Source organism: Danio rerio, chromosome 18 (assembly GCF_049306965.1).
Source record: "Danio rerio strain Tuebingen ecotype United States chromosome 18, GRCz12tu, whole genome shotgun sequence".
Taxonomy (NCBI): Eukaryota; Metazoa; Chordata; class Actinopteri; order Cypriniformes; family Danionidae; genus Danio; species Danio rerio.
This window is the reverse complement of record NC_133193.1, coordinates 43409127-43435004: the sequence shown is the minus strand read 5'-3', so window position 1 is coordinate 43435004 and position 25878 is coordinate 43409127. Positions and strand designations below refer to the sequence as shown.

Sequence of the window (25878 nt, the reverse complement as noted above, 5' to 3'; positions counted from 1 at the left end):
TAGGTGTAAATATTTTATTTTCATTTTTTGTGCGATCACCGTTACAAAGGAATGGATATCCATGAAGAATTTTGCACAGAACATATATCCAGATATAGTGATGTTTTAAAGAATAGTGCTGGAGATTTAGCGACCCTTTAATGTTCTCATAATTATGAAAAGCATGTGAAGTTCTAAAGCAGCTGTTTCCTTGAAAAAGACGTGATAGTGTCATTAAAAACTGAATTGGAAATGACGTTATTTTAAAATAGTCAGTCGTGAACTGAGGTGGGCCGGTCTAAGGCTTGAAACTCCAGGGCTGAAAAGGAGTCCCACTCCGACCCTGCTCACCAGTCATGAGAAGGAGATGTTATGCACTGCATGAAGCAAATGGTGGTCACACCAGATACTGACTGGTTTTCTGGTCCAAAAAGGTCCAACCAAAAGGTTTTTGCTTTTCCCTTCCCCACTGGTTCCGCACAGTTCCCCTTCATCAACCAAAACCTCATCTTCAGCCTCAAGAAAGCTTCCCAAACTCAGATGAGGGTGAGTAATAATTCATAATTTCCACTATCCCTTTAATAATTAAATTATATTAATTTGTTACATTTTATAACACACCTTTCACATGTGGATATATGAACTTACATTAATAAACATGTTTACAGTCTGTGGTGATAATGGAAAAAGCAAAGTTATTATTTTCTGATTAAAATAATAAAGACCAAGACATGAATCATTTACACTGTGACAAGCGCATTAAGCAAATAGGGTCAATTTTCATGTTGATTTAATATTATAAATATTATGAATTTAATATGATAAATATATACTGTATGTTGTTATGACAGATTTACAATTTATGTTGTGTCATTTACGCTTTGTTCTTTATCAAGGAACTGTTCACTGTCAAAAAAAGGTTGAAGACCTCTGCTGTTTGCTCATTAGCATGTGTGCATGTTTTGAACAGGAGAGGGCAGACTTCACAAGATAATAGGGGGTTCATGGCTATGATTGGCTGTTTTATTCTGTGCGGGAAAATGCAAGGAGGGGTGGATCTGTCTTTTCTGGAGGAGGAGGAGGAGGTGGAGGAGGAGGAGGAGGAGGAGCGGGAGACCATGACGGTTGTATGTGTGTAAGCAGCCACACACATGCTGATTGGCATGGACACACGACAACCAAATGGAAAACAGACATTCTGAAGATTCTGCTCTCTTCCAGTCCATAATCCGGTAAGGAAATCAAAAGAAAGGAACAAGGGAGAGAATTGGAGAGAGACAATGGGTGTTTGCAGACTGATGAATGTGTGTGTAATCTCAGCAGACAGGTGGAGAAATTCATGCTTTGTCTGCTTGTGTAAAGGTGTGGATGATGCTGAACATGTAGTGATAATCTTGTCTGTGATTATAGTTTATGTATTTGGGATCACGCATGATAAAATGTGCAGAGGATGCTGCATGCAGGTGGATGTGCAGTATTTTCTCTGCTACTATGTACATGTTTAACATGCTTGTGAAAGATCAGTAGCAGATTGGCATGTATTAGTGTGTTATTATGGCTGTTTGCAGATCTTCTCTGTGGTTTTGCTGCTGCTGCTGATGGTATCATGGTAACAGCTCTCAGCTTGGTCAGAGCTCTCCTCCCGCTGGTCTGCTCTGCTGTCCTGTGCTCCGCTATAGGTGAGTGACTCTGACCTTGGCTCAACGCCACAGCAAACATCTGTTCCTGGGTGAGACTGAGATCTTACAAAACCTGCCAAGAACATGCCTGGGTCATATTTCAACTCATGGAAAGAAAGGAGAGATTATATAGAAAATCCTTATAAAGGAAAATATATAGAAAATATAATAAATCCTTGAAAATCCCTATAACCGCACTCCCCCAAAAACAGCTTAAACCAGTCTAGGCTCGTTATTTTGGTCATTTCCAGGCTGGTTTCCAGCCATTTCCAGCCTGGTCTTACCTGTTCAGGCTGGGGAAGGACCTAAATCCAGTTTTACCAGATTGGTTTAAACTGGACATAGCTGGTTTTGGCTGGGCTCCCAGCCTCGCTGGTCATCTCCCAGTCATCATTTATATGTTTTTTTATTATTATTTATATATATGTTATTATTATTATTTTTTTTTTATTATTAAAGAGTTTCTTACTAAGGATTATTAAGGATCTTATTAAGGTGTTTTCTGTTCTTTACACCAGCCCAGTAATTATGAACAAAAAATGGGAGCTCAAGTAAAAAAGTAAATAACATGGGAGCATGTTGAATTAAAAAAAAAAAAAAAAGGCAACTTAATTAGAAACAATGAGAGTTTTCACAATGCTGATTTTATCGATACATAGGAGGATTACTGCTGTATGGCATGACTCAGAATACAGGATTCCTGATAACTCTACAATACAAAACAATATAATATAATATAATATAATATAATATAATATAATATAATATAATATAATATAATATAATATAATATAATAAAATATACTATAACAGAAAATAATGCAATATAATATAATAAAATATATTAAAATATAACATGATATAAAAATAAAATATAGTAAAATATAACATAAAATATAATATAATGACATAATAAAATATAATATAACAGAACATAATGCAATATAATATAATATAAGATAGTAAAATATAATATAATAAAATATAACATAATATAAAAATAAAATATAATAAAATATTACATAAAATATAATATAACATAACATAATGCAATATAATATAATATAATAAAATATAATATATTAAAATATAACGATATAAAATAAAATATAGTAAAATATAACATATAATATAATATAATATAATATAATATAATATAATATAATATAATATAATATAATATAATAATTCATTCATTCATTTTCTTGTCGACTTAGACCCTTTATTAATCCATGGTCACCATAGCTGAATGAACCGCCAACTTATCCAGCACGTTTGTACACAGCAGATGCCCTTCCAGCAGCAACCCATCTCTGGGAAACATCCACACACACTCATTCACACTCATACACTATGGACAATTTAGCCTACCCAATTCACCTGCATGCAGTATGTCTTTGGACTATGAGAGAAAACCGGCGCACCCGGAGGAAACCCACTCGAACGCAGGGATAATAATATAATATAATATAATATAATATAATATAATATAATATAATATAATATAATATAATATAATAATATAATATAATATAATATAATATAATATAATATAATATAATATAATAGTAATTAGGGTGCCGTTTGTCAGTGTGGATTTCCATGTCCTGCTTTAGTTATCAATAATTGGTTATTCATATTTCATCCCCTGAAGGGATACTTTTCATCTCTTCTAGTCTAATAGGATGTATTTCCTGTTTCTGATGTTACGTTAATGACAGATTTCCAAATTGCACATAAAAAGATATTTTACAATTTTCCTTCACATAGAATGGTTAGGGGCAACCTGGTGGCGCAGTAGGTAGTGCTGTCGCCTCACAGCAAGAAGGTTGCTGATTCGAGCTTCAGCTGGGTCAGTTGCCATTTCTGTGTGGAGATTGCATGTTAAATTGGGCATAGGCTAAATTGTCCGTGTGTATGAGTGTGACATGCTGGATAAGTTGGCGGTTCATTCCGCTGGGGCGACTCTGAAAAGAAAACGTATGAATTAATGAATAGAATGGTTAGTAATTAGGTGTAAGTTTAATAATATTTTTTGATTTAATGAAACACTGCTTATTTCATTAAACAACACTCTCCTAACAGCCTTTGTAAACACTATTCATTCATAACATAAGTTAAGAAATGTATTGAAAACACTGAAGTCTCTAGGTATATGAAATAATTTATTAAAAAAAAGATATTACCACTGTTTGTTGTATTTTCATTCATTTTTCTTCCACTTAGTCCCTTATTTATCAGGGGTTGCCATAGCAGAATGAGCCGCCAGCTATTCCAGTATATGTTTTACGCACGTACAGCTGCAACCCAGAACTGGTAAACACCCATACACTCTCATTCACACACACTCATACACTACGGGCAATTTAGTTCATCCAATTCACCTATTAAGCATGTGTTTGGATTGTGGGGGAAACTGGAGCACCAGAAGTAAACCCACATGACCACAGAACATGCAAACTCCACACAGAAATGTCAACTGGCCCAGCTGGGACTCTAATTGTTGTATATAATATAATATAATATAATATAATATAATATAATATAATATAATATAATATAATATAATATAATATAGTATAATATAATATAATATAATAAATTATAATATAATATAATAACTAATTAGGGTGCCATTTGCCTGTGGATTCCCGTGTCTCTGCTTTTGTTACCATTAAGTAGTTATTCCTATTTCTTCCCCTGAAGGGATACTTTTTATCTAGTCTGATGGGATGCATTTCCTATTTCCGACATTATGATGATGTAAGTTTTTTAACTTGCACATGGAAAGATATTTTACACTTTTCCCAATATAGAATGGTTTAGTAACTGGCTGAAATTGTTAATAAATTACAGGTCAACAGCTTTATGACATTTATATTTACATTTACAAAAAAAATAATGCTCATTTCAATAGAGATTACTCAACAGTCATTTGTGAACACCATTTATTAATAACATCTTTATATTTTAAAGCTTAGAGTAAACACTGCAGTTTCCAAGCATATAAAACAATTCATAAAAGATAAAATTTCATTATGAATATGATACTTTTGTGTGGTATTGCTGCACACATATTATTGCCATTGTTTATAATACTGTATAATATAATATAATATAATATAATATAATATAATATAATATAATATAATATTATATAATATTATATAATATAATACTTTATTTTGATTTAAATATCAATTTATTGTCAGTTTTTAAATGAAATGTGACTGATTCACTAAGTGTTTATACAACAGCTTCCTTTTCTGTCCCTCTCTGTGAGACCATCACAGTGACAGAGAGATAAAGATCACACTCAGAAAATGGATTGTCTTCTCTATTTTAGTCACTGAGAGGCTAGATCATCCGGACTGGACAAAGACATCTTTTTTTATATACACTGTTAGACTTTGCAGCAGAGTTACAGTTATTTACTGAAACAATGTGCAGTAAACTACCACATACGTACTTTACAGTGAATTACTGTAATATGCACTGCACTGTGGATGATTTAAAAACTTTTATAGTGATTTACTGCATTTTAAGAGTTTGCGGTATTCTAGTGTAATCAAAGTGATGAGGTAGACTACTGCTACTGTAGGTAAAGACAAAAATCCTCAATTAACATCTTTGATCACTCAATTTATTTAAAATAGTTTGATGAATAAAAACAACAAAGGCTCATTTTATAAACGTACCCCTACATTTCTGGAGATCACAAATTATGTAGCCAGAGGAACATATATCAGCATTTCGTCTTTAAAACGAACACTACTTGGCGGTCTGACACCGTACCTTTTCGCACTTATCAGCTGTCTGCTTACCTCTATATGAACGGCTTTTCTACTGTTAGCAGTTTGTCGAGTGGCTTGTCGCATACGTCGGAGGATTTAGGAAGCAGAGCGTAGTTGACCGTGATGACGGAGTTTGAGTCTGGTGAAGAACGGTTCTAGAAAGCAGGTAAGACAAAAACAAAAGACAAAAAAGGAAACAAACAACTATATCACAGGGTAAGAATATGGTAAAATCTTCAAATGTGGTAAAAATCAGGCTGCCGTGAGGACTTTTCTTTTTCTAGATTTTCTTTCGAAAACACTGTCTGTTGGGTTTAGGGAAGTGGGTGGGCGCTGGTCAATCGATGCTTATGAAAACACTATTAGTTGGGTTTAGGGAAGGGGCTGGGTGGGGGATCGGTCAGTCGGTTGATCAGTCAGTCAGTCAGTCAATCAAGTGGATTTATGAAAGAAGACCAGGCACTCATGAGAAAAATTTAAGAACTCAAACACTGGTGGATTTGCGAAAACAAATATTAAAAAAATACGCGCCTCCTGGGATGTATTTGGCACTCTCCAGAAATGTATATATGGGTACGTAATCAGAATAAGCCTGGGTTGAATGAAAATTATTTTTGTAAACCTTTTAAAACTAAATAATAACAATGAATACTGTTGCAGATGACCTTGTCATATGTTTGGATTTTATTAAATGCAACAGTAAATACTAAAAATAAATATTTTACTTTTTATTCTATATAAAATAAATATTTTTTTTATGAAAATAAATAACAGTAAAAGTATTGTAAAAATTGTTATGGTAAAGGGCATTTTACTATAAAAGGAAGTTGTGGTAGGGCTATTTTACTGTAAAATTTAATTGCGGTAGGTCCCTGCTACTGTAAAACTCATTTACAGGTAAGTTACTGTAAAGGAGCAGTTGCTTACAGCAATGCTGCCAGTAAGTTATCATGAAAAAAAAAAAGTCTAACAGTGTACTATCAGGCTACAAACTGGATGCTGCACATTTAATAAGTGATCGCAAAAACACAATTTATAAATCAAGTGCAAAACAGCACACCTGTGAATTTAGTCGTTTCCCAAAATATGTTGTTTCGGAGCACTTATGTGTAACAGCTGAGAATAAAATACGTTTTTTAAGGTGAAACTTTCGATTACAATCTGTGGACAAAGTTCACCTCAAAGATGTAATATCTAGCAGACCATTCCAGTTCAAATGACATTTTAAAGCACTCTTGAGGAAATAATTCATCTTGTCTTCTCCCTTGGGGTCATAGCATTGTCACATTTGTAAAAAAGTGAAAAATGTGTGCTGTTAGATGGTGTTTTTTATTTATTGGTATATATATTGGATAAACCAATATATATGGCATTTGTTTGTGCATTTATACTTTGCATTTTAAGAAGTAATTCTACAAAAATGTGAAAAAGTGTTCTTTGAAGACTACTGTAACAGCAGAAAGCCGTTTCAGATCATTTTAAATAGAGAGCTGACCCAAAAAGGATCATTTACTTACTATCTACTCACCCTCAAGTGGTTCCAAACCGTTACGAGTTTCTTTCGTATGTTGAATATTAATGAAGACATATTGAAGAAAGCAGTAAACAATGACTATGTTTTCATGGTCATCAGTAATCAAATTAATCTGAATAAAATTCAATCAAGACTGAATTACAGGGCGTCTATAATGAAAATAAACTTTTGTAAGCTGTTTAGTCAGGACTGTGTGTAGGTATAGTGCAGGCGTGTCAAACTCAATTCCTGAAGGGCCGCAGCCCTGCACAGTTTAGTTCCAACCCTGCTCCAACACACTTACCTGTAGGTTTTAAACAAGTCTGAAGGACTCAATTAGTTTGATCAGGTGTGTTTAATTAGGGTTGGAACTAAACTGTGCAGAGCTGCGGCCCTTTTGGAAGTGAGTTTGACACCTGTGGTATAGTGGGATACTGGAGTGATATAAACACAATAAGTCTCTCTTTTTTTTGTTCCTGGCGTTAAAAATAGCATCCAAATTTATCCCATTTTGAGGCCCATCGCAACGTGACGTAGGAGTACGGTTTTCCTGCCCACTGAATTGATTAACATGTCTTTGTAGACATGTGATATCATATCAACAAGACAGGACGTGCGCAAAGTAACCAGGATTAAAATATCTGTTCAGCTCTCTGTGATCACTTGCACTTCAAGAATGAGTTTTTCAAGTTTAAAACATTTTAAAACAGTGCATGTTTGTAACAAAGACAGTAAATTCATCCCCAGAGCTACATGTCAGTACGATTATAAAAGAAAATCTGTTTGTGGACTTAAATCAGGTTTATTTAGTAAATAACATAATGGATATCCATGAAGCAGTGTATATTAATGTGTATCCTGTCCTATTTGCTGTGCGAAAACAGTGCAAAGCTGTGTACTTTAAAACGACAATGTGTGTTACTCGTCATTGCAGAAAGGCTTGAATTAACTCCAGAACAAATACATCAAATAACCATTGGGAAAGTTTTTTCTGTAGTAAGGGAGATCTGCTTCATTCTTGTCTGTCACTGTGATGTTTATCTAGCGATAAAACAGCGATATCTATGGCTGTGACATGCATGTGGGAATGGCTGGCGGGGAGAATAAGCAGACGAAAACAAGTAAAACAGGTTTTTAACAAGTAAAGGGTGAGTAAACGATGACAGGATTTTTATTTTGGGTGAAAGATCCCTTTATTAAGCTATGATCTTTATGTTCACCCACACCGATTATCACTTCATGAGAGAGTCCAGGTCAGATGTAACAGTGTGACTGGCGGGTTAATGCATGTTCTAATCAGTCCTGCATTGATTAAGGGAGACCAAAACCACAGATATTGATCAATGGGGAAACAGGCTGAAACTGGAAAACCATCTGCAGTTGTCTGTGAAATGACCAGTCGAAGAACATCAAGATTTATAAGCACAGAAACCGAGCTTTGGGGAGAGGATAAAATTGCAAAAACCAATCAATAGCTAAATATAGCGCTAAAGAATAGGCACTGAATACATAAATCAATAAATGCCATTTAGGCCTTACCACACTTTTTATAAGATAAATGCAGTACCGTGGCCAACAACCTCCATTTTAGACAGAAATGAGAAAAAAGACTCTTGGAGTGTTTTATAGCTTCTGGGTCAAATCATTCCCTTGAATGTCAGTGAAGCTAAATGATGGATTCTATCTTATATTACATCCACCTAAAACAAGTTTATATTTGGTTTAGATTCAAAGCAGGTTTGACTGTCTAGTACAGGGATGGGCAAACTTGATCCTCGAGGGCCGGTGTCCCTGCAGAGATGTGTTCCAACACTAGTCAAACACACCTGAACAAACTAATCAGTGTCTTCAAGATCACTTGAACTCTATAGGGAGGTCTGTTTGAATAGGGTTGGAGCTAAACTGTGCAGGACACTGGCCCTCCAGGATCAAGTTTGCCCACACCTGGGGCCTCATGTACGAAGACTTGCGTGGAAATCTTACTAAAACATTGCGTACGCACAAAGCTGTAAATGTGCGTACGCAGAAAAAAATTCAGATGTATGAAACACTGCGTACGCCGAATCTCACGCATATTCTTTTGTACATCTGAATGAACGTGAAACTGAGCGCAACATGCACGAGCACAAAACCCTCCCTGCCTCCTCCCCCGTATGAATATGCTAATGACTGTGCTAATGGAAAAACCCAACGAAAAAGCAATGTCAAAATCAAGCAAAAAGAGAAGCTTTGAACAGAATGTGAATTGGAGGTGCTGCTTTCGGAGGTAGACCGGAGAAAAGCGGTGTTATTTGCAAGTTTGTTCTCCGGAATTAACAACAAAAGAAAAAAATAGAGTGGGAGAGTTTAGCTGATACGGTTAACACAGTTGGGTCTGAACATCGCACTGAGTGCATTAAAAAGAAATAGTGTGGTTTATATCTGTAAAATGTTGCAGTACCCTTAGCAGTCTCAGTGGCGCACCTCATAAGAAGCATGTGATCATGTACTGACACGTTCGAGCATTAACTCGGCTCGAATCCAGCGTCTGATGAACTCTTTCTTCTTTTTTTCCCCGCTACATATCAGATTTTGCCCACTATTTATCACAAGAAAGACAAGTAGGAATCATTAATAAGTTTGTGCATCATATTTTATTTGCACATTTATTGAATGGAAATGTTTCTGATTCACGCATGCAAATTCATCTTCAGATAGTGTCTTTATAGCAATGTGCGTGCAGTAGATTGCTCAGATTACATTGGGAAAACAGGCGACTGCTGCAAATTGTGCTTTAATGTTTAGCTGGTCAACTGTATGGTATGGAAATCTTACATACCTACTATATGAACCCGTCTCATACAGCTGCCATTGCAAGGCTCAGACACTTTGTAGAGAAGAATTTAACACAACTGCCTCTAGGAGTCGCCAATGGAAATAAAACAGACACACACAAAAAATGTGCGTAAAAAAAAGCTGCCGTGAAGCTGCGCACATTCCCACGTTCAGTTCATTGTTAGTAAATCCAAACGTGAGCGATTCTGAGCGTGAAACTTGGCGTACGCAAAGTTTTTGTGCGTACGCAGCGTTGATACATGAGGCCCCTGGTCTAGTACATGCATCATGACTAAAAAAAAAAAAACACAAAATTACTAAAATTTACTAAAACAATCAATAATAAGACGCGATGCACTATACATTCTAAGCACACCAGTGATCGTACGCTCCAGAAAACAGCCGGTGCTGATCACATCGGTGTTATTGTACGTGTCAAAGGGTTAAAAGTGTGTTCATTTTGTTCTTTTATTATTCAGCGATTTCTCTGCGTACCACAAGACAAAAGCCGGTCCGTGTACCACTAGTGGTACGTGTATCACAGTTTGAGAACCACTGCTCTAAAACATGTAAATAGATAATTTTACATAGCTAATTTAGTAAATTATAATTGTAAAAAGGCTAATTTTACAAGTCATCATATAGGGTTAAACAGTTAAATTTGACAATATTTAAATTCATTCAGCCGATCTTCTGTCTGGTGGAAGAACATTTAGCTTAGCTTAGCATAGGTCATTAGATTATTTATATCTTGCTCAAAAAAATAAAACAAAAGACTTTCTATTTATAGAGCCCTCTATTGTGGGTTCTTAAAATTACCTGCAACATAGCTCTAAGTGAATGAAAACATCCATCTGATGTTTAAATCTAAAAGTGCACCTTGTTTAGAAATATCGATTTTGTAATAAAAGATTCGACTCAGTCTCGTTTAAATGATTCATTGTTCATCCGGATCTTTTGCCTGTTCATATTGACGTCGACATGAAACAATTCCAAATATCAAGTGCCGGATCCGGTAAAACGTGAACGCGCCTTTCCCTTTAATCTCTAGCAGAGTGCATGGGTGTGTAGGACTGATCGGGACTGAAGATGAGTGAACATTAATAAGTGAACATTCTGGTGATTAATGCAATAATCTACCCTGCAATGGGGGATTCGTCTGCCATTTGTTAAAGGAAGGCTCCGAAAAGACTATTGATGTATGGGACTTTGTCAGAGCTTGACAGGATCTTTTTTAGTACACAGTTCATGGATCAGGTTTTTCCTCCAGTTCACAAGTGTAAGTGCGATTAAAATGGTTACCGATGCTTGCAAATTATGTATTCAATACTGTTTTGTTACTTGCAATCACTCCACGCGACTCTTATTGTATCTAGTTAACTCTATATATTATCATATCGCATCTAAAGCCATTTTGAAAACGTGAAGCGTGTCATTGCTGTGGCCACCATTAGCTGTTCCTACACACGTGTGGTGGTCAAGTTTCAGAATAGTTCAGCTTTTGTCACTGTGTTGATTAATACTGAATGTGTGTCACTGATTTTACTTTTGGTAACAATAGAGCAATAGGCTGGTGTTTAACTGCATTGGACTCACACATATACTCTGCATGCACTCAGGATCTCTCTTGCGCTAAACACAGTGGACCAATCGCAACAGACTGGGTCATCGACCCAATCAGCGGAGATTAGCATCACGCTAAGAAGGGGTTTGGGATTAAATGAATCGCTGAACAAATCATACGGGAGTCACTGGGATAACTAGGTACAAATAAATGCATATTATAAGACAATGAAAGAGTTTTTGAGCCTGCATGCACATCAGCCTGTTGTTGGAGACCCCCAAAACCAAAATATGACCTTTTAAAATGCATAATAGGAGCTCTTTAAAACTTGACCCTTCTGTAGTTACATTGTGTAATAAGAAATTGAAAAACGAAACTTTTTCTAAGTCGATTTGGCTAAATTTTGGTTTAATAATCAAGGGACTTAATAATAATCAATGATATTAGTATGGTTCATAGCCATACTGGCCTAGAAAATAGCGAGTTTTCATTTTCTGTTGGTCTTATAACACAATATAGCTAAAGAATATATTTTTTTGTTGGGGTCAATTCAATGATATCTAAGCTAAAAATGCTTCTGCCAGACCAAGAGATCAGCTGAACAAATTCAAAAAAGCTCAACTGTAACTTTCGGTGACTTGTAAAATGAGGCTTCCTTTATAAATAAATAAAAAAGCAATGTCCTAATATTGTGGAAAATGTGAATAAAATAGATTAAACGCCAGTCTATTCAAAATGTGCACACATAAGGTGTTAAATTTAACAACATGGGTATGACAAACTCGAATGTGCTTAAGCATTCATTAGCACATGAAAAGAAGGATTGGATGCATAAAGGTACTGCATATGTTAAGCATTTTAAATCAGTCTCCTGTGAGGTCCCATTTAATCCAATATGCTTTGTGTGGATGCAGCTGTCTACGTAGGCAGTAGCGCAGTATTGGAACAAAGCTATAGAGTATAAAACACCACAGTGAAGATCATCTTTCTTACCACCGCTGGTAACATTACCCAGACCATGTAAACCAATTTCACACAGAAATTCATAAATCTCCATTCAAGTCTAGCCGCCCCCGAAGAGATGAGCACGTGTCCAGCAAATCACGTTGAGTTCTCCCTTGTGTCTCAGGCTGTGGAGGTCCTGAGCGGCAAATCTGATCAGGAAGTTGGCATTATAGCAGCAGCTGCTGAAGATCCAATAACAACGCCGTTTGGGCTTCATTAAACTCTGTTATATGGTGCGCGCACATGCAGTGTCTTACTCATAAAATATTACAGTAATAATATTACAATTTCCAGTAAGAGTGTAAGAAATTACTAAGAATAATTACTATTCATAAAATGTCGTGTTACTGTGTTTTGTCAGCCGTAATCCTGATTTAAACTCAACAATTTTAAAATCCCTAAATTCATTTCCATAGATTTCATGACTTCCAAATACATGTGACATAATCACTGCAGCAAGCTAGCTTGGCAGATGGAAATATTAAGGAGCAGGAATTCACTAAACCAGTTGACTGGAGAATATCCATTGTGTCCTATTTGTCAAACCTCAATAATACTAAGGCACATTCTTGTCTTTCAAAAGGTAGTAATACCAGGAGGCACAATTAGGTTCTGGAATTGTTATCCTGGAAGACTAAGTGGAGTACCACTCTCAGTGCTTCCTTGCCTCCAAGGACTGAAGTGTTCCAGCCTTCAAAATAGGAGGGCAACTTCCATTAAAACCAATTAAAAAAATAGCCCTACTAGATGCATGCTGACTAAGGTCCCATTCACACGGCCACAGTTTTAGGTCAATCCACAAAAATGTAATATAGTTTCCTATTACTTGTGCTGTCAGTGCCCTGAAACAAATGTTTTGTATAATAGGCTACAGAGTAGAACAATTTCAAAAGACAGAAAATATACATAAATAGACATAAAACTTTTATATTCTGCAAAAAAGAAAAAAAAAATCATTTCCATCTGAAATAGTTGGAGGTGGAAATGGTGTGAATTGTTACTTAAAGAGATTTAAAGAGAAAATTCTGTCATCATTTACTTTTTTCAGACCTTTATGTATTTCTTTATTCTGTAAAAAAAAAAAGGAAGAAATTTCGAATTCCATACAGGGAAAGTCAAAGGTTAGAGATTTTCAGCTTTCTTCAAAATAACTTTGTTTGTCTTCAACAGAAGAAAAAAACCTCATAAAGGTTTGAGACCACTTGAGGGTGAGTAGACAGTAAATTGTCATTGTTGGGAGATCTCTTTAGTGTTACTATTGCAGCCTTCATTCTATGCCTACATCAAGGCAGCCCAAGCTCTAAGATTTCCTGATACTCCTTATAAGGATTAATTATATTGATCTGAATTGTGTTTGTCGTCACTAAAAGGGGCAGGTGCAAGGTTGTTACAAAACCTATATGTCTTGAGTGCGATCAATATGTTCATTGATGAAATGTCATGCCTTTATAAGCCCTGTGGTTCTTGTGTCTGGGACTTTTGCCGTCTGATTACTGTTGTTTAGTGTCCCTGTCGGTTTTAACAGAATGTAAGAGATTAACATGAAGTCAATGTTTTCTTCAAGGTCCTCCTATGCTGTCCTCCTATGCCAAGACTGAAGACAAGCTGTTTAAACATCTCTTCAGCAACTACCAGAAATGGGTGAGACCAATCGAAGATCTAAACACAACTATTCAAGTAAAGTTTGGCCTGGCAATTTCCCAGCTGGTGGATGTGGTGAGTGATCCTAAAACAGCATTCTCATACAAAAGCGTCATAATATAATTATATTTGAACATATTTTAAATGAGAATTTTTGTTTACAGTCCATTTCCGCATGTACATACTTTACTTTTTATCATAATCATTACTTAGACTGGGTTAGTGTGATTTTAACAAATGGGACATGTTACTGGATCAACATCTATGGTAATCCTAGAACAATATTCCAATCAAAAAAATCAGATTTAAGAGATGTGTTTACAGTTTTAGCTTATGCTTACAGTTAGAATAACATGCTTCTACATCATTAGCCACATTTCCAGCCACCTATTTAATGCACAGTTTGGAGTATTGAATAACAAAACACTGGATGGAAATGATGAGTAGGATAACCTTTTTTCTGATAAGAAACAATGTGCATAATGCAAATGCATTTACTGAAATTACAGCATCAAAGTCATGTGATCTTGCTTCAGCAGATCATGTGACAACGAAATTGGCTGAAAGTGGTAGTTATGTTTGGGTGGACGATGAGGTTCAAACAGGGCTTTATTTGCAAATGTTTTATGCAATATTCCAGTTTTGCGCATAAATTTAATATGCACCTTTGGATGGAACATGACTACTGCTTTGCAACTATTAACCCCCTCTGATTTTGTGAATAATATACAGTTAGGGTTAAGTTAAGGGGTAGAGATTAGGTATGGATTACATTTTTGAAAAGGAATGATGTTCCAGAATCAACATGTAAATGCACAATTGTGTCCTACTTAGCAAAATCACACCCACCACACAAACTGGGTACTAACCTACCTAGTATACATTGTAACATAAGAAATAGAGTAAAATAGAGTGCAACCAAATTTAGTGTTAGCCATGTTTGTGGGTAACATAGAAATATGGTTAGGGTAAAAAAAAAAAAAGGTAAATTACTAGTAATAATTGAGATTTTCTTGAATAGGATGAGAAGAACCAGCTGATGACGACCAATGTGTGGATGAAGCAGGTAAAGCAGTACTTAATAATCCAGTAATATTTTTTCTATGTGGTTCTGGTAGTATTTTGTTAAAGAGTTTCTTTAGTTTTGTTTGTGTGAGACAAATCAATCTCTTTCACATTCAGGAATGGACAGACTTGAAGCTCAGATGGGATCCGGATCATTACCTGGGCATCACCTCTATCAGGGTGCCTTCAGACTCCATCTGGATTCCTGACATTGTGCTCTATGACAAGTATGTGGTGTTAGAAAGTTTATAAGTCACACTGCAATTTGTCAGTAAGTGCACATAATAATATTAAGCAGCAAAATTCAGACACAAAATTGTGGGGAAATTGAGGAATATACAGTTGAAGTCAAAATTATTATTTAAAATTAAATTTTTTTTTTCAAATATTTTACATATGACGTTTAACAGAGCAAGGAACTTTTCACTGTATTTTCTATAATATTTTTTCATGTCTGGAGAATGTCTTATTTGTTTTATTCTGAATTTTTAAACATATTTAAAAACTATTTTGAGGTCAATATTATTAGCCCAATTAAGCTATTTTTTTCTATTGTCTACAGAACAAATGATCGTTCTGAATTTTCAAATTACCCTGACTTACCTATATCTTGTATATGTTCATAATATTCAGAGTTTAGACATGTTAAAAACATTGCAATTATAATTAGATAATTGCTCAGACTGTCATTTTAATAGGTCAGTTTTTATTTACTATTGACTCCAGCTCCCTTGAAGAAAATATAAACAAATCATTTGTATATGTAAACAAAACATTACATTTTGCAATGTTGAAAAGCTACACTGAAAAAGACAGACATGTTAATTTAGCACAGTATTAATTTTGGAGCCTGTCTATATCTCATGGTTGATTGATTGCAGTGCAGATGGTAATTTCGAGGCCACCGTGACAAAAGCAGTGGTGAGATTTGATGGCACAATCTCCTGGACTCCTCCTGCCAACTATAAATCTGCCTGCACCATTGATGTGACCTTCTTCCCCTTTGACCTTCAAAACTGCTCCATGAAGTTCGGTTCTTGGACCTATGATGGCTCCCAGGTATGTTTTTAATTATTATTAGACACCAAAAGCCAAATTCATGTTGTTTCTAAAAAAAAAAATTGTTTGTTACCTTTTTTTTATTTAAGTCGATTAAACATAAAACAAATAAATCGTCCAAAGGAAAACTATAATGTAAAATGAGCCTTTTTTAAATGGACTGTTTCTTTAGCCCTTATGCAGTTACATTCAACACAGGCTCATTCTGAAAACATAGTCCAACTGTAGGCCTATATATGTTTCTGGAGATTGCGAGTTATGTAGTCAGAAGTACAAATGGCTGCACTTCATATTTAAAACGAATGGTAAGGGGCAGTATGACGCCGTTTCTTTTCATGCTTACCTGCCAGTGTTGGGAAAGCTACTTGAAAAATGTAGTGAGCTAAGCTATTAGCTACTCTACCTATAATGTGGCTTATCCACACTTAAAGCTACCCTCTGAGAAATGTAGCAAGCTAAGCTAAAAGCTACTTAGCATAATTAACTTAGCAACATCTAAGCAATTTTTAGCAATTTTCATTTTTAATCAATGCAACTTAAAACCAAGTCAGTCATATCTTTTCGTGATCAATAAAACTGTCAATGAAACATATGAGGCTTAATTGTTCAGTTTAATTATTTACTGTAAACAATATGCTTTACTAAACAGAAACACATTATAGTATATAACAGCTAAAACTAAAAATCTAATAAAACCAGGTGTTACACATTTAAAATACCATAGTAATTTAGTAAATGGAAATATTTAGGAATGAGCATTAAATTGTATATTTATTTCTATTTATTTACAACTCTTCATTAATGAATTACACTACATGACTATCATGAGCTAATATTACCATAGTATATTTTAGCATTTACTACAGTACTTAATAAAAAGTACCACAACAAATCAATTTGAGTATTTCACTATTGTGTCAGTGTGTCAGTAACGCACAAAATTTTTTGTTGTCGACCACCGTAAAACAGGTAGAAGAAGAAATCGTCATTCTCGCATATAGATTTACTTTCATTGGCTAGACGCCGGCCTTACAGCTCCGTGAATGTTGGTGCTATCACTTATTGATCCGCAATCGGTAATTGTAGATTGTGTGGATAGAAAACTGAAAAAAACTGATAAAAAACTGATAAAAAAAAAAGCTTTGCTACTGAAAAGCTATTTGATTTAGAAAGTAGCGACGCTACCGCCAACCCTAACTGAGAAATGTAGTTAAGCTAGTAGCGTCACTACCTGCCCAACACCGTTACCAGCTTACCTTCATGTGGACGGCTTTCCCGCTGTTACCAGTTTGTCCAGTAGTTCGCCGTGTACGTCCATGGACTTAAGACGCAGAGAGGAACTGACAGTTGAAGAACGGTTCTAGAAAGCGGGTGAGACAAAAACAGAAGCCAAAAAATAAAATAAACAAGTAAATAAAAGGGTGAAAATGTGGTAAAATCTGAAAATGTTGTAAAAATCTAACGAGGGCTTTTCTTTTTTGGATTGCTTTTTTTAAACTGTCGGTTGGAATTTGGGACATGGGTGGGCGGGTCAATCTGTGTTTTTTGAAACACTATTGGTTGGTTTTAGGGAAGGGGAGGATGGGGAGAATTGATCGGTCGGTCAGTCAGTCGACAGTGACCTCTGGTGGATTTACGCTAGAACAGCGGGCGCAAATAGCACTAGCGAGAGAAATTTGAGATCTCATAAAGCCTCTCTTGGATATGTGAAAACAAAAACTGCACAAAAAACAAAACAAAAACTAGCTCCTGGGACATATTTGACTCTCTCCAGGCATACATATATATACACATATATATATATATATATATAAATACACATATATATATATATATATATATATAAATATATATATATATATATATATATATATATATATATATATATATATATATATATATATATATATATATACATACATACATACATATATATATACATAAATATATATATATATATATATATATATATATATATATATATATATATATATAGCTGTAAGTTTTCAGAATGAGCCTAGGTTGGTTACATTTGATACATTTATCTGATTACTGTTATCTGATACATTTTTTCAGCAGTTTAATTTAGTAAACATAATGAAAGGGTAGTAAATTTGCCCAGAGCGACACGTTGAATTTTTTTACAATTGTCTAAATATGGTGTGTCATCGAAAATCTTTCCGCTAGCTGAAACACAAAAAAATGTTATGGCCAAATTAAGACTCAAAATCACCCCAGAGTGGATGAAAACATCCCCAGCCGTACATAATGGTTATTACATGAATATTTATGCAGCAATTGAACAATCCTCTTCTTTTAAAGGTCGACATTCTCCTTGAAGACGTGCATGTGGACAAACGTGACTATTTTGACAATGGCGAATGGGAGATCGTGAAGGCCACTGGTAACCGGGGTTTGAGAAGAGATGGGACTTTTTTCTATCCATCCATCACGTACTCCTTTATAATCCGACGTCTTCCTCTCTTCTACACACTCTTCCTCATCATCCCCTGCATTGGGTTGTCTTTCCTGACTGTGCTTGTCTTTTATCTTCCGTCTAATGGAGGGGAAAAAATCTCCCTCTGCACGTCTGTCCTCGTCTCACTTACTGTCTTCCTTCTGGTGATAGAAGAGATCATCCCTTCCTCCTCAAAGGTGACTTATGTATTTAAATGATATCTGTAGTGTACATCAGTGTGCCACACACATCGCTATTCTGAATTAGTTCACATTATTGTTGAAAACTATTTGAGTAAATTTGTGAGCAGTTGGTTGTCTGTGCGATAAAGATTTACATCAAATATAAGTTTATTGAATTATATTATTCTAGTAGATTTAGTTAAAATGTACAATGTTTATTTAGTAACACTTTAAAACAATGGTCAGTTAATGTATTTATTAACATCAACAAACAATTAGTTATACGTTTATTATGGTATTTATTCATCTTCGTTAACAATAAGTTTACGTTTAATAACATTAGTTCATGTTAGTTCTTAACTTATTGTGCATTAACTAATATTAACGGTGATATGCTTTGAAAATATGCATTTTTATTCAATGTTTAACGTAATCTCAACTGAAACATAGTCAATAGTGTTTCGTTTTATCACAGCTTTGCCAGTGAAAGTGGTTGAGCTCAAGCGCATCAAATGTAAAGCAAATAAGAAGTGCCTTGAAGGGGGCGGGGCATGTCAGATACTAGAGAGCATATGATTTGTTATGATGTGATGAGAAAGTGTAGTGTGAGATGATGTGAAAAAAAAAAAAACGTTGATCCATTTGGGCGGAGGTGAGAAACTACAAGCTTTACATGTTTATATTAGTGTTATATCTTATAAATGCAAATTTTGTCACTGTTTTTGGGCGCTCTAGCTTATAGACATCCTAAAAAAAACGAATAATACTGATACTAACATATAAAAAAATGTACTTTAATTTCATGTGCTTTAACAAGCACAAATTTAGATTTTAATAATCCATTAGTTAATGCTGAATTATGATTAATAAATGCTTTACAAGACTATTCATACTTAGTTAATGTTAAAAAATACATTAACATCCACTAATGGATCATTATTCTATTTGTTATCCATTTATTTTTCTGGCACACATTGTTGTTGTCTATTTAATCAAAATAGCTGTAAAATTGTGGTCATTTTTAATCAAAATCTAATTATTTGCTTCCACTCTGGGATAGGGATGCAACGATTATAGGTTTTTGTTGTATGATTCTAGGCTGAGGAATAATCAGTTTCACGGTTATCATGATTATAATGCTTTTATTAGTTTAGAAAGACTCCTCATACTTTAGTGCTGTTAATTGCTGCTCAGTAACCAATTAATACAGCACAAAATAATAATAAAAAACAAACAATAGTCCATTTCTCTCTTTGTGCTTAAAAATAGGTGAAATTATCTTTCACATTAAAAACACAAGTAATAATTTTACATTGAAAATAAATTAAAAAACAATTAATAAATAAATAAAAATAAGAATAAATAAAAAAATAGTATTTGTCTAATGCAGGGCTTAAAATTAACTTTTTTACTTGGTAGCACTGGTGTTCCTAACTTAAAAAATGTAGAAGCACCCACCAAAAATGAATGAGCACCAATAAATTGGCATATTTTTCACATACTGAAATTATTTCCAGTAATGATTATGAATATTAAAGCATTTGCAAATGGTAAATAGTGATAAATTATTTTTACACTTTGTTAGAATTGGTAATAATGGTAGATCCCATTTAAACTTATTGGCAGAAATTTGCACCTCAGTGTTGTATGTTTGCAATAAAAACAAAGTATAAGCAAGAATGATAAACATGTTTGTAATTCTGACTGGCTCATCCAGACACAAGTGGACGGAGTTAGTATAAATAGCTTTAATATTAGGGCAGTCTCTTTGCACTTAGTGTAATTTAAGTAACAATACAGTTGAAATCTGAATTATTAAACCTCCTTTGAAATGTTTTTTCTTTTTTAAATATTTCCCAAATTATGTTTAACATAGTAAGGAAATTTTCACAGTATGCCTGATAATATCTTTTCTTCTGGAGAAAGTCTTATTTTATTTTGGCTAGATTAAAAGCAGTCTTAATTTTTTTTAAAAGCCATTTTAAAGACAAAATTATCAGCCCCTATAAGCTATATTTTTTTCGATAGTTTACAGACCAAACCATCATTATACACTTATAACTTGCATAATTACCCTAACCTTAACCTAATTAAGCCTTTAAATGTCACTTTAACCTGTATAGAAGTGTCTTGGACAATATCTAGTAAAAATATTGTTTACTGTCATCATGGCAAAGATAAAATAAATCAGTTATTAGAAATGAGTTATAAAAACTATTATGCTTAGAAATGTGTTGAAAAAAAATTGCTCTCTGAAAAACAGAAATTGGGGTAAAAAATAAACAGGGAGGCTAATAATTCAGGGTGTTTAATTATTCTGGCTTCAACTGTAGATTCTTTTTCAAAAAGCATTTCCATTGTCATATGGTTGTTTTGCGCTTCTCTTGTTTCCTGTCCCAGGTAATTCCTCTGATTGGAGAATATTTGGTCTTCACTATGATCTTCGTGACACTTTCCATTGTCATCACCGTCTTTGCTATTAACATCCACCATCGCTCCTCTTCCACCCATCATAGCATGGCTCCCTGGGTCCGCCGTATCTTTCTTCACCACTTGCCTAGACTGCTCTGCATGCGTAGCCACGTGGACCGTTACGCCACCAGCGCTGGGACTCGAACAGGAGGACTGGGCTATGGGAAGAGTTTGAGTCAGGATACCAACCAGCTCGATGCAGAACACAACCTGCAGGCGGCCTTAGAGTCTATACGCTACATCACACGTCATGTGGTGAAGGAGAATGAAGTCAGAGAGGTAAGGCTGATGTCTTTGATATATACAGTGAAAGGCTAAATTATTTGCCCTACTGTGAAATTTGAATTCTTTTTCAAATGTTTTCCAAGTGATGTTTAACGGAGAGGAGATTTAACACATTATAAACTAGTTATTAAATAATAAAACATGTAATAACTCAATTTCTTTTGTCTTTGCTATGCTGACATTACATATTGTTTTTCTAGTTAGTTTGCAAGATACTAGTATTCAGTTTAAAGAGCAAAGTAAATACTTAAGTAGGTTCATTAGGGTAACTAGGAGAGTACTGTAGCCAGTAGAAATTTTTTACAAATCTTAAAATCCTCAATGAAATCAACTTTACTTTCCAAATAGTAGAGTATATGTGCACTTCAGAGTGACGCAGTAGGTAGTGCTGTCGCCTCACAGCAAGAAGATCGCTGGTTTGAGCCTCGGCTGGGTCATTTGGCGTTTCCGTGTGTAGATTGTATGTTCTCCCTGCGTTCCCGTGGGTTTCCTCCGGGTGCTCCAGTTTACCCCAGTCCAAAGACATGCGGTACAGGTGAATTGGGTAGGCTAAATTGTCCGTAGTGTATGAGAGTTATGAGAGTGTATGGATGTTTCCCAGAGATGGGTTGTGGCTAGAAGGGCATCCGCTGCATAAAAACGTGCTAAATAAGTTGGCGGCTCATTCCGCTGTGACAACACCAGATTTATTAAGGGACTAAGCCGAAAAGAAAATGAATAAATGAATGAATGTGCACTTTATTATTTAGTAAACAATCTTCGAAAAATCCCTCTATAATTACTTTTCTTCACTTCTGGTCACATGGAATGCTTTTTGGGTGAATGCTTTGAATGTATTTGTCCTCGAACCAAACCATTTACTAGAATCTTCTGGAAATATATTTTTTTCTGGTTTGCATTACTGTGTGTTTTGGTTCTGTCTGTGTCATTTGCAAATGATCCCTAATATTGCGTTTGCAAATGTCTGGCAAGTATCAAACTTAAAACCAACTTTACCGAGCTGTTTTTAGCCACTGTAGCTTATAGATATCCTAAAAATGAATAATACTGATACTAACATCTAAAAAACTTTAATTTCATGGGGCCTTTAACAAGCACAACTTTAGATTTTAATAGTGCTTTAGTTAATGTTGAAATATGATTAATAAATGCTTTACAAGAATTCATACTTAATGTAAGTAATTACATTAACTACAACTAATGGACCATTATCCTAAAGCGTTCCCATTTATTTTGCTAGCACACATTGTTATTGTCTATTTATTAATTAACAGTTTATCAAAACAATGTTTGTTTTGGTAATTTTTTTTTTTTATAAAATCTTACCACTTGCTTCCACTCTGGAATAGCAGTTCTTTATTGATGATGTCAGTTTGTGTGAAATTTTCTTAGCCACACCCCTTCCAACCATTAACCATTTGCTATAAGTGAAAGATGAAAGAAGTGCAAAAATAAAACCCCGCCCACTACTCAGTGTTCCATTTAAATGGAAAATACTTTATCATGTTGAAATAGAAGTCTGTAGCAACTTATTTTCATGCAGATTTTAACAACTTTAATTGTCATTCTGCAATTGTTGTGGGTGGCAGATTCTTTCGCTCACTTTAGAAGTCAAAATACTAGTTTATTGAAACTTTACACAGCAGTTTGACTTTTTAGGCTTTTTTTCACAGGTTGTCAAAGTTAAAGTTGATCTAAAGCAATTTCCTTAAAATTACAATTCTGTCATCCTCATTCGAGACAACCCTACATTATTTTTTCAAAATTCAGGACCATTTCAAGTGGATGTACACCATGACAGAAAAAAAAGTAGGTGGATGATCTCATCCTTTTATCTGAACTTCTGTTCTAATGTCAGTTTTATTGCTGAAATTCAATTCAATTTATCTTTATTTCTATAGCGCTTTTACAATGTAGATTTTGTCAAAGCAGCTTAACTTAGAAGGTATAGTAAATTGAAACAGTGTCAGTCCAATTGTCAGAGTTGAAGTTCAGTTTAGTGAGGTTTAACTTCACAGCTGAAAGTCCAAACACTAAAGAGCAAATCCATCGATGCGAAGCTCCACAAGTGCCAAATAAAGCAAGCAAGTGGCGACAGTGGCAAGGAACAAAACTTCACCAATTGACGGAAGTGAAGGAGAAAAACTTAGAGAAAAACCAGGCTCAACTGGGCACAACCATTTCTCCTCTGGCCAAACTACCTGTGCAGAGCTGCAGTCTAGGCGCTGGAGGGCACTGCACGTCCATCGTCCACTTGAAATATATATATTGCAACTTTCTTCACATTTAGGGTTATGATCATGCATGCAAAGTTTCAATTTGCTGATGTGTTTTAAAACATCCAAAAAAAAAAAAAAAACTGCTCGTAAACTGTTCGTGTTCTGTTCACCTATTGTAATGCTTTATAGCAACACTACATTACCTAAATAGTGACATATCTTGGTTATAACTTTGTTATTTTAGTTATTCACTAGCTTATGAAGCCAAAATAAGATATTTTCCCAACTTATTTTGAAGGTAAAGTATGTTTTGCTAGCCACAAATGATAAAAATGGCCTATCGTTTTTTTTTTTTTTTTAATCAAAATCAAACCACTTGCATATAATTTTGCAACATAATTTTGGAAATAATTGAAAACGAATTCAAATTTCCCTGGGCGGCTGATAATTTCGCCTTCAACTGCATGTCTGCATGAGCTTTAATTTCTAATAAATTCTAATGTAATATCTCATTTCAGGTTGTTCAAGACTGGAAGTTTGTGGCCCAGGTTCTGGACCGGGTTTTCCTGTGGGCCTTTCTCTTAGTATCACTACTCGGCTCTGCTCTGCTTTTCATCCCTGTTATCTATAAATGGGCCAGCATCATTGTTCCCAGCTATGCTGAAATTACTAGCTAAACTACACGAATGTATACACTTCCAAACCTTTTGGCTTGAATAAAGTTTTTTTGCATTATTATAGCATTTATTACTGTAGTCTTCAAAACATCTATGCAAATTGTGGCAATCATGCGCTGTCATTTAAGGTGTAACATGCTGCATTCTATTCTCTGTTGTATGCTGATTTCATTATATTAAAGTTTACAATAAAAATATGTAGTGTTCTTTGTGAAAAGATCATTTGTATCTCAGAGATTTTTCTTTTGAAAAATCTAAAGTATAAAAGAAAATTTGACTTGTCTGGTATTTAAAGTTGTATTATTTTTTTCTTAAACAATAAATAAAAACACATCTCTACCTAGCACATTAAGCTAGCAAAAGGAAACTGCTAATCATGTGATGCTTTTTAAAATGCATTCTGCCAATGTACATTTAAGAATTTTGTAAGTAGTAATAGGCCAGGAGATTCTTGGCTACTACTTTTTGAAATTGCCTACTACTTGGATCTTGTACCATTTTCTACATTTCATACAAGGTAGGGAAATATGCAATTTTGAATTCATCATTGGTTGTGCTGCCCTAAAATGTTAGCAAAAGACTTTTAGTGGTCAACAAACGCACTGGAATCTTAGTGAATACTTGCTTCACAGACATTAGACATATATTCACATAAAGCTTTAAATCTGTACTTTTAAATGAACCAAGTGCACTTGAAAAAGTTTTGTAATCTGTATGAAACGAACGCGAGGTACAGTCCGTCCTGTCAAAAGCACACCACATGGGAGCAACTACTGAAATGCCCACAAACTAGTAAACAAAGAGTCATTGTCATTTCTGGAGGAGATTCCTTATCAACACTAAGTTGTGAATTACTTCAGAAGACCAGTGCGATCTGACGATTGTTATCCAGAGGATGATAATGTGTAGAACCATAAATGAGATTGTTGTCGTGATCTCATTGCTTTTAAGTGCGCATGCGCATTAGCTTTGACAACCTGAAAATATGCAGATTTACTTTGATTCGAACATTTAGAAACTAAACTTAAGAGACAGTTGATGTTTAATTTCATTGGTGGTTCCAAAAATGTACAGTAATGTAGTCGTAAGCTTGACAAACTGTTTTGGAGAATTTGATGTTTCCCCATTCAGACAGAATGCCCAAGCATACTACCCGAGAGGCGTTTCAAAGATGGTCGGTGAGTGAAATGACTTGCCTTAACGGCACTTTGGCAGTACGTCCACGTTCCATTCATACTACTGACATGCATACTCTTTAGCAGGGGTTCTCAACTGGTTTGGCCATGGGACCCACATTTTTACATGGCCATTAAGCCGTGACTCAAATTTTTAGGAACTATAATACAATTTTAGGAATTATAATTCATTTGTATTAATTTGTTAACACACAAGAAGTGACAGATAAATCATAAGAACATCCCCAATGATATTTTTGCTGCCATTTAACAAAATCTATCGAATTATAGAAATAT

The 25878-nt window shown here is 34.8% G+C and overlaps 1 protein-coding gene across 4 annotated transcripts; it reads left to right on the top strand.

Moving 5' to 3' along the window:
• Positions 1-1124: 1124 nt before the first annotated feature.
• On the top strand, positions 1125-24688 carry chrna5 (cholinergic receptor, nicotinic, alpha 5). 4 transcript variants are annotated; one of them, XR_012393683.1, is made up of 9 exons: positions 1125-1211; positions 1548-1658; positions 13913-14064; positions 15011-15055; positions 15172-15281; positions 15936-16113; positions 18436-18768; positions 21270-21504; positions 24248-24688. XR_012393683.1 is itself a non-coding variant. In XM_073929107.1 (9 exons), the coding sequence occupies exons 5-9, from the start codon at positions 15275-15277 to the stop codon at positions 24404-24406; spliced, it is 1023 nt and encodes a 340-aa protein (XP_073785208.1). In that variant the 5' UTR covers positions 1125-1211; positions 1548-1658; positions 13913-14064; positions 15011-15055; positions 15172-15274; the 3' UTR covers positions 24407-24688.
• Positions 24689-25878: the final 1190 nt, after the last annotated feature.

Bases quoted from the DNA above. Each gene is read 5' to 3' on its own strand.
- chrna5 (XM_073929106.1), top strand. From the start codon at position 1,586: ATGGTAACAGCTCTCAGCTTGGTCAGAGCTCTCCTCCCGCTGGTCTGC. The intron at 15,282-15,935 runs GTATGTGGTGTT...GATTGATTGCAG, and splicing joins GACATTGTGCTCTATGACAA to TGCAGATGGTAATTTCGAGG. The intron at 16,114-21,153 runs GTATGTTTTTAA...TTCCTGTCCCAG, and splicing joins GGACCTATGATGGCTCCCAG to GTAATTCCTCTGATTGGAGA.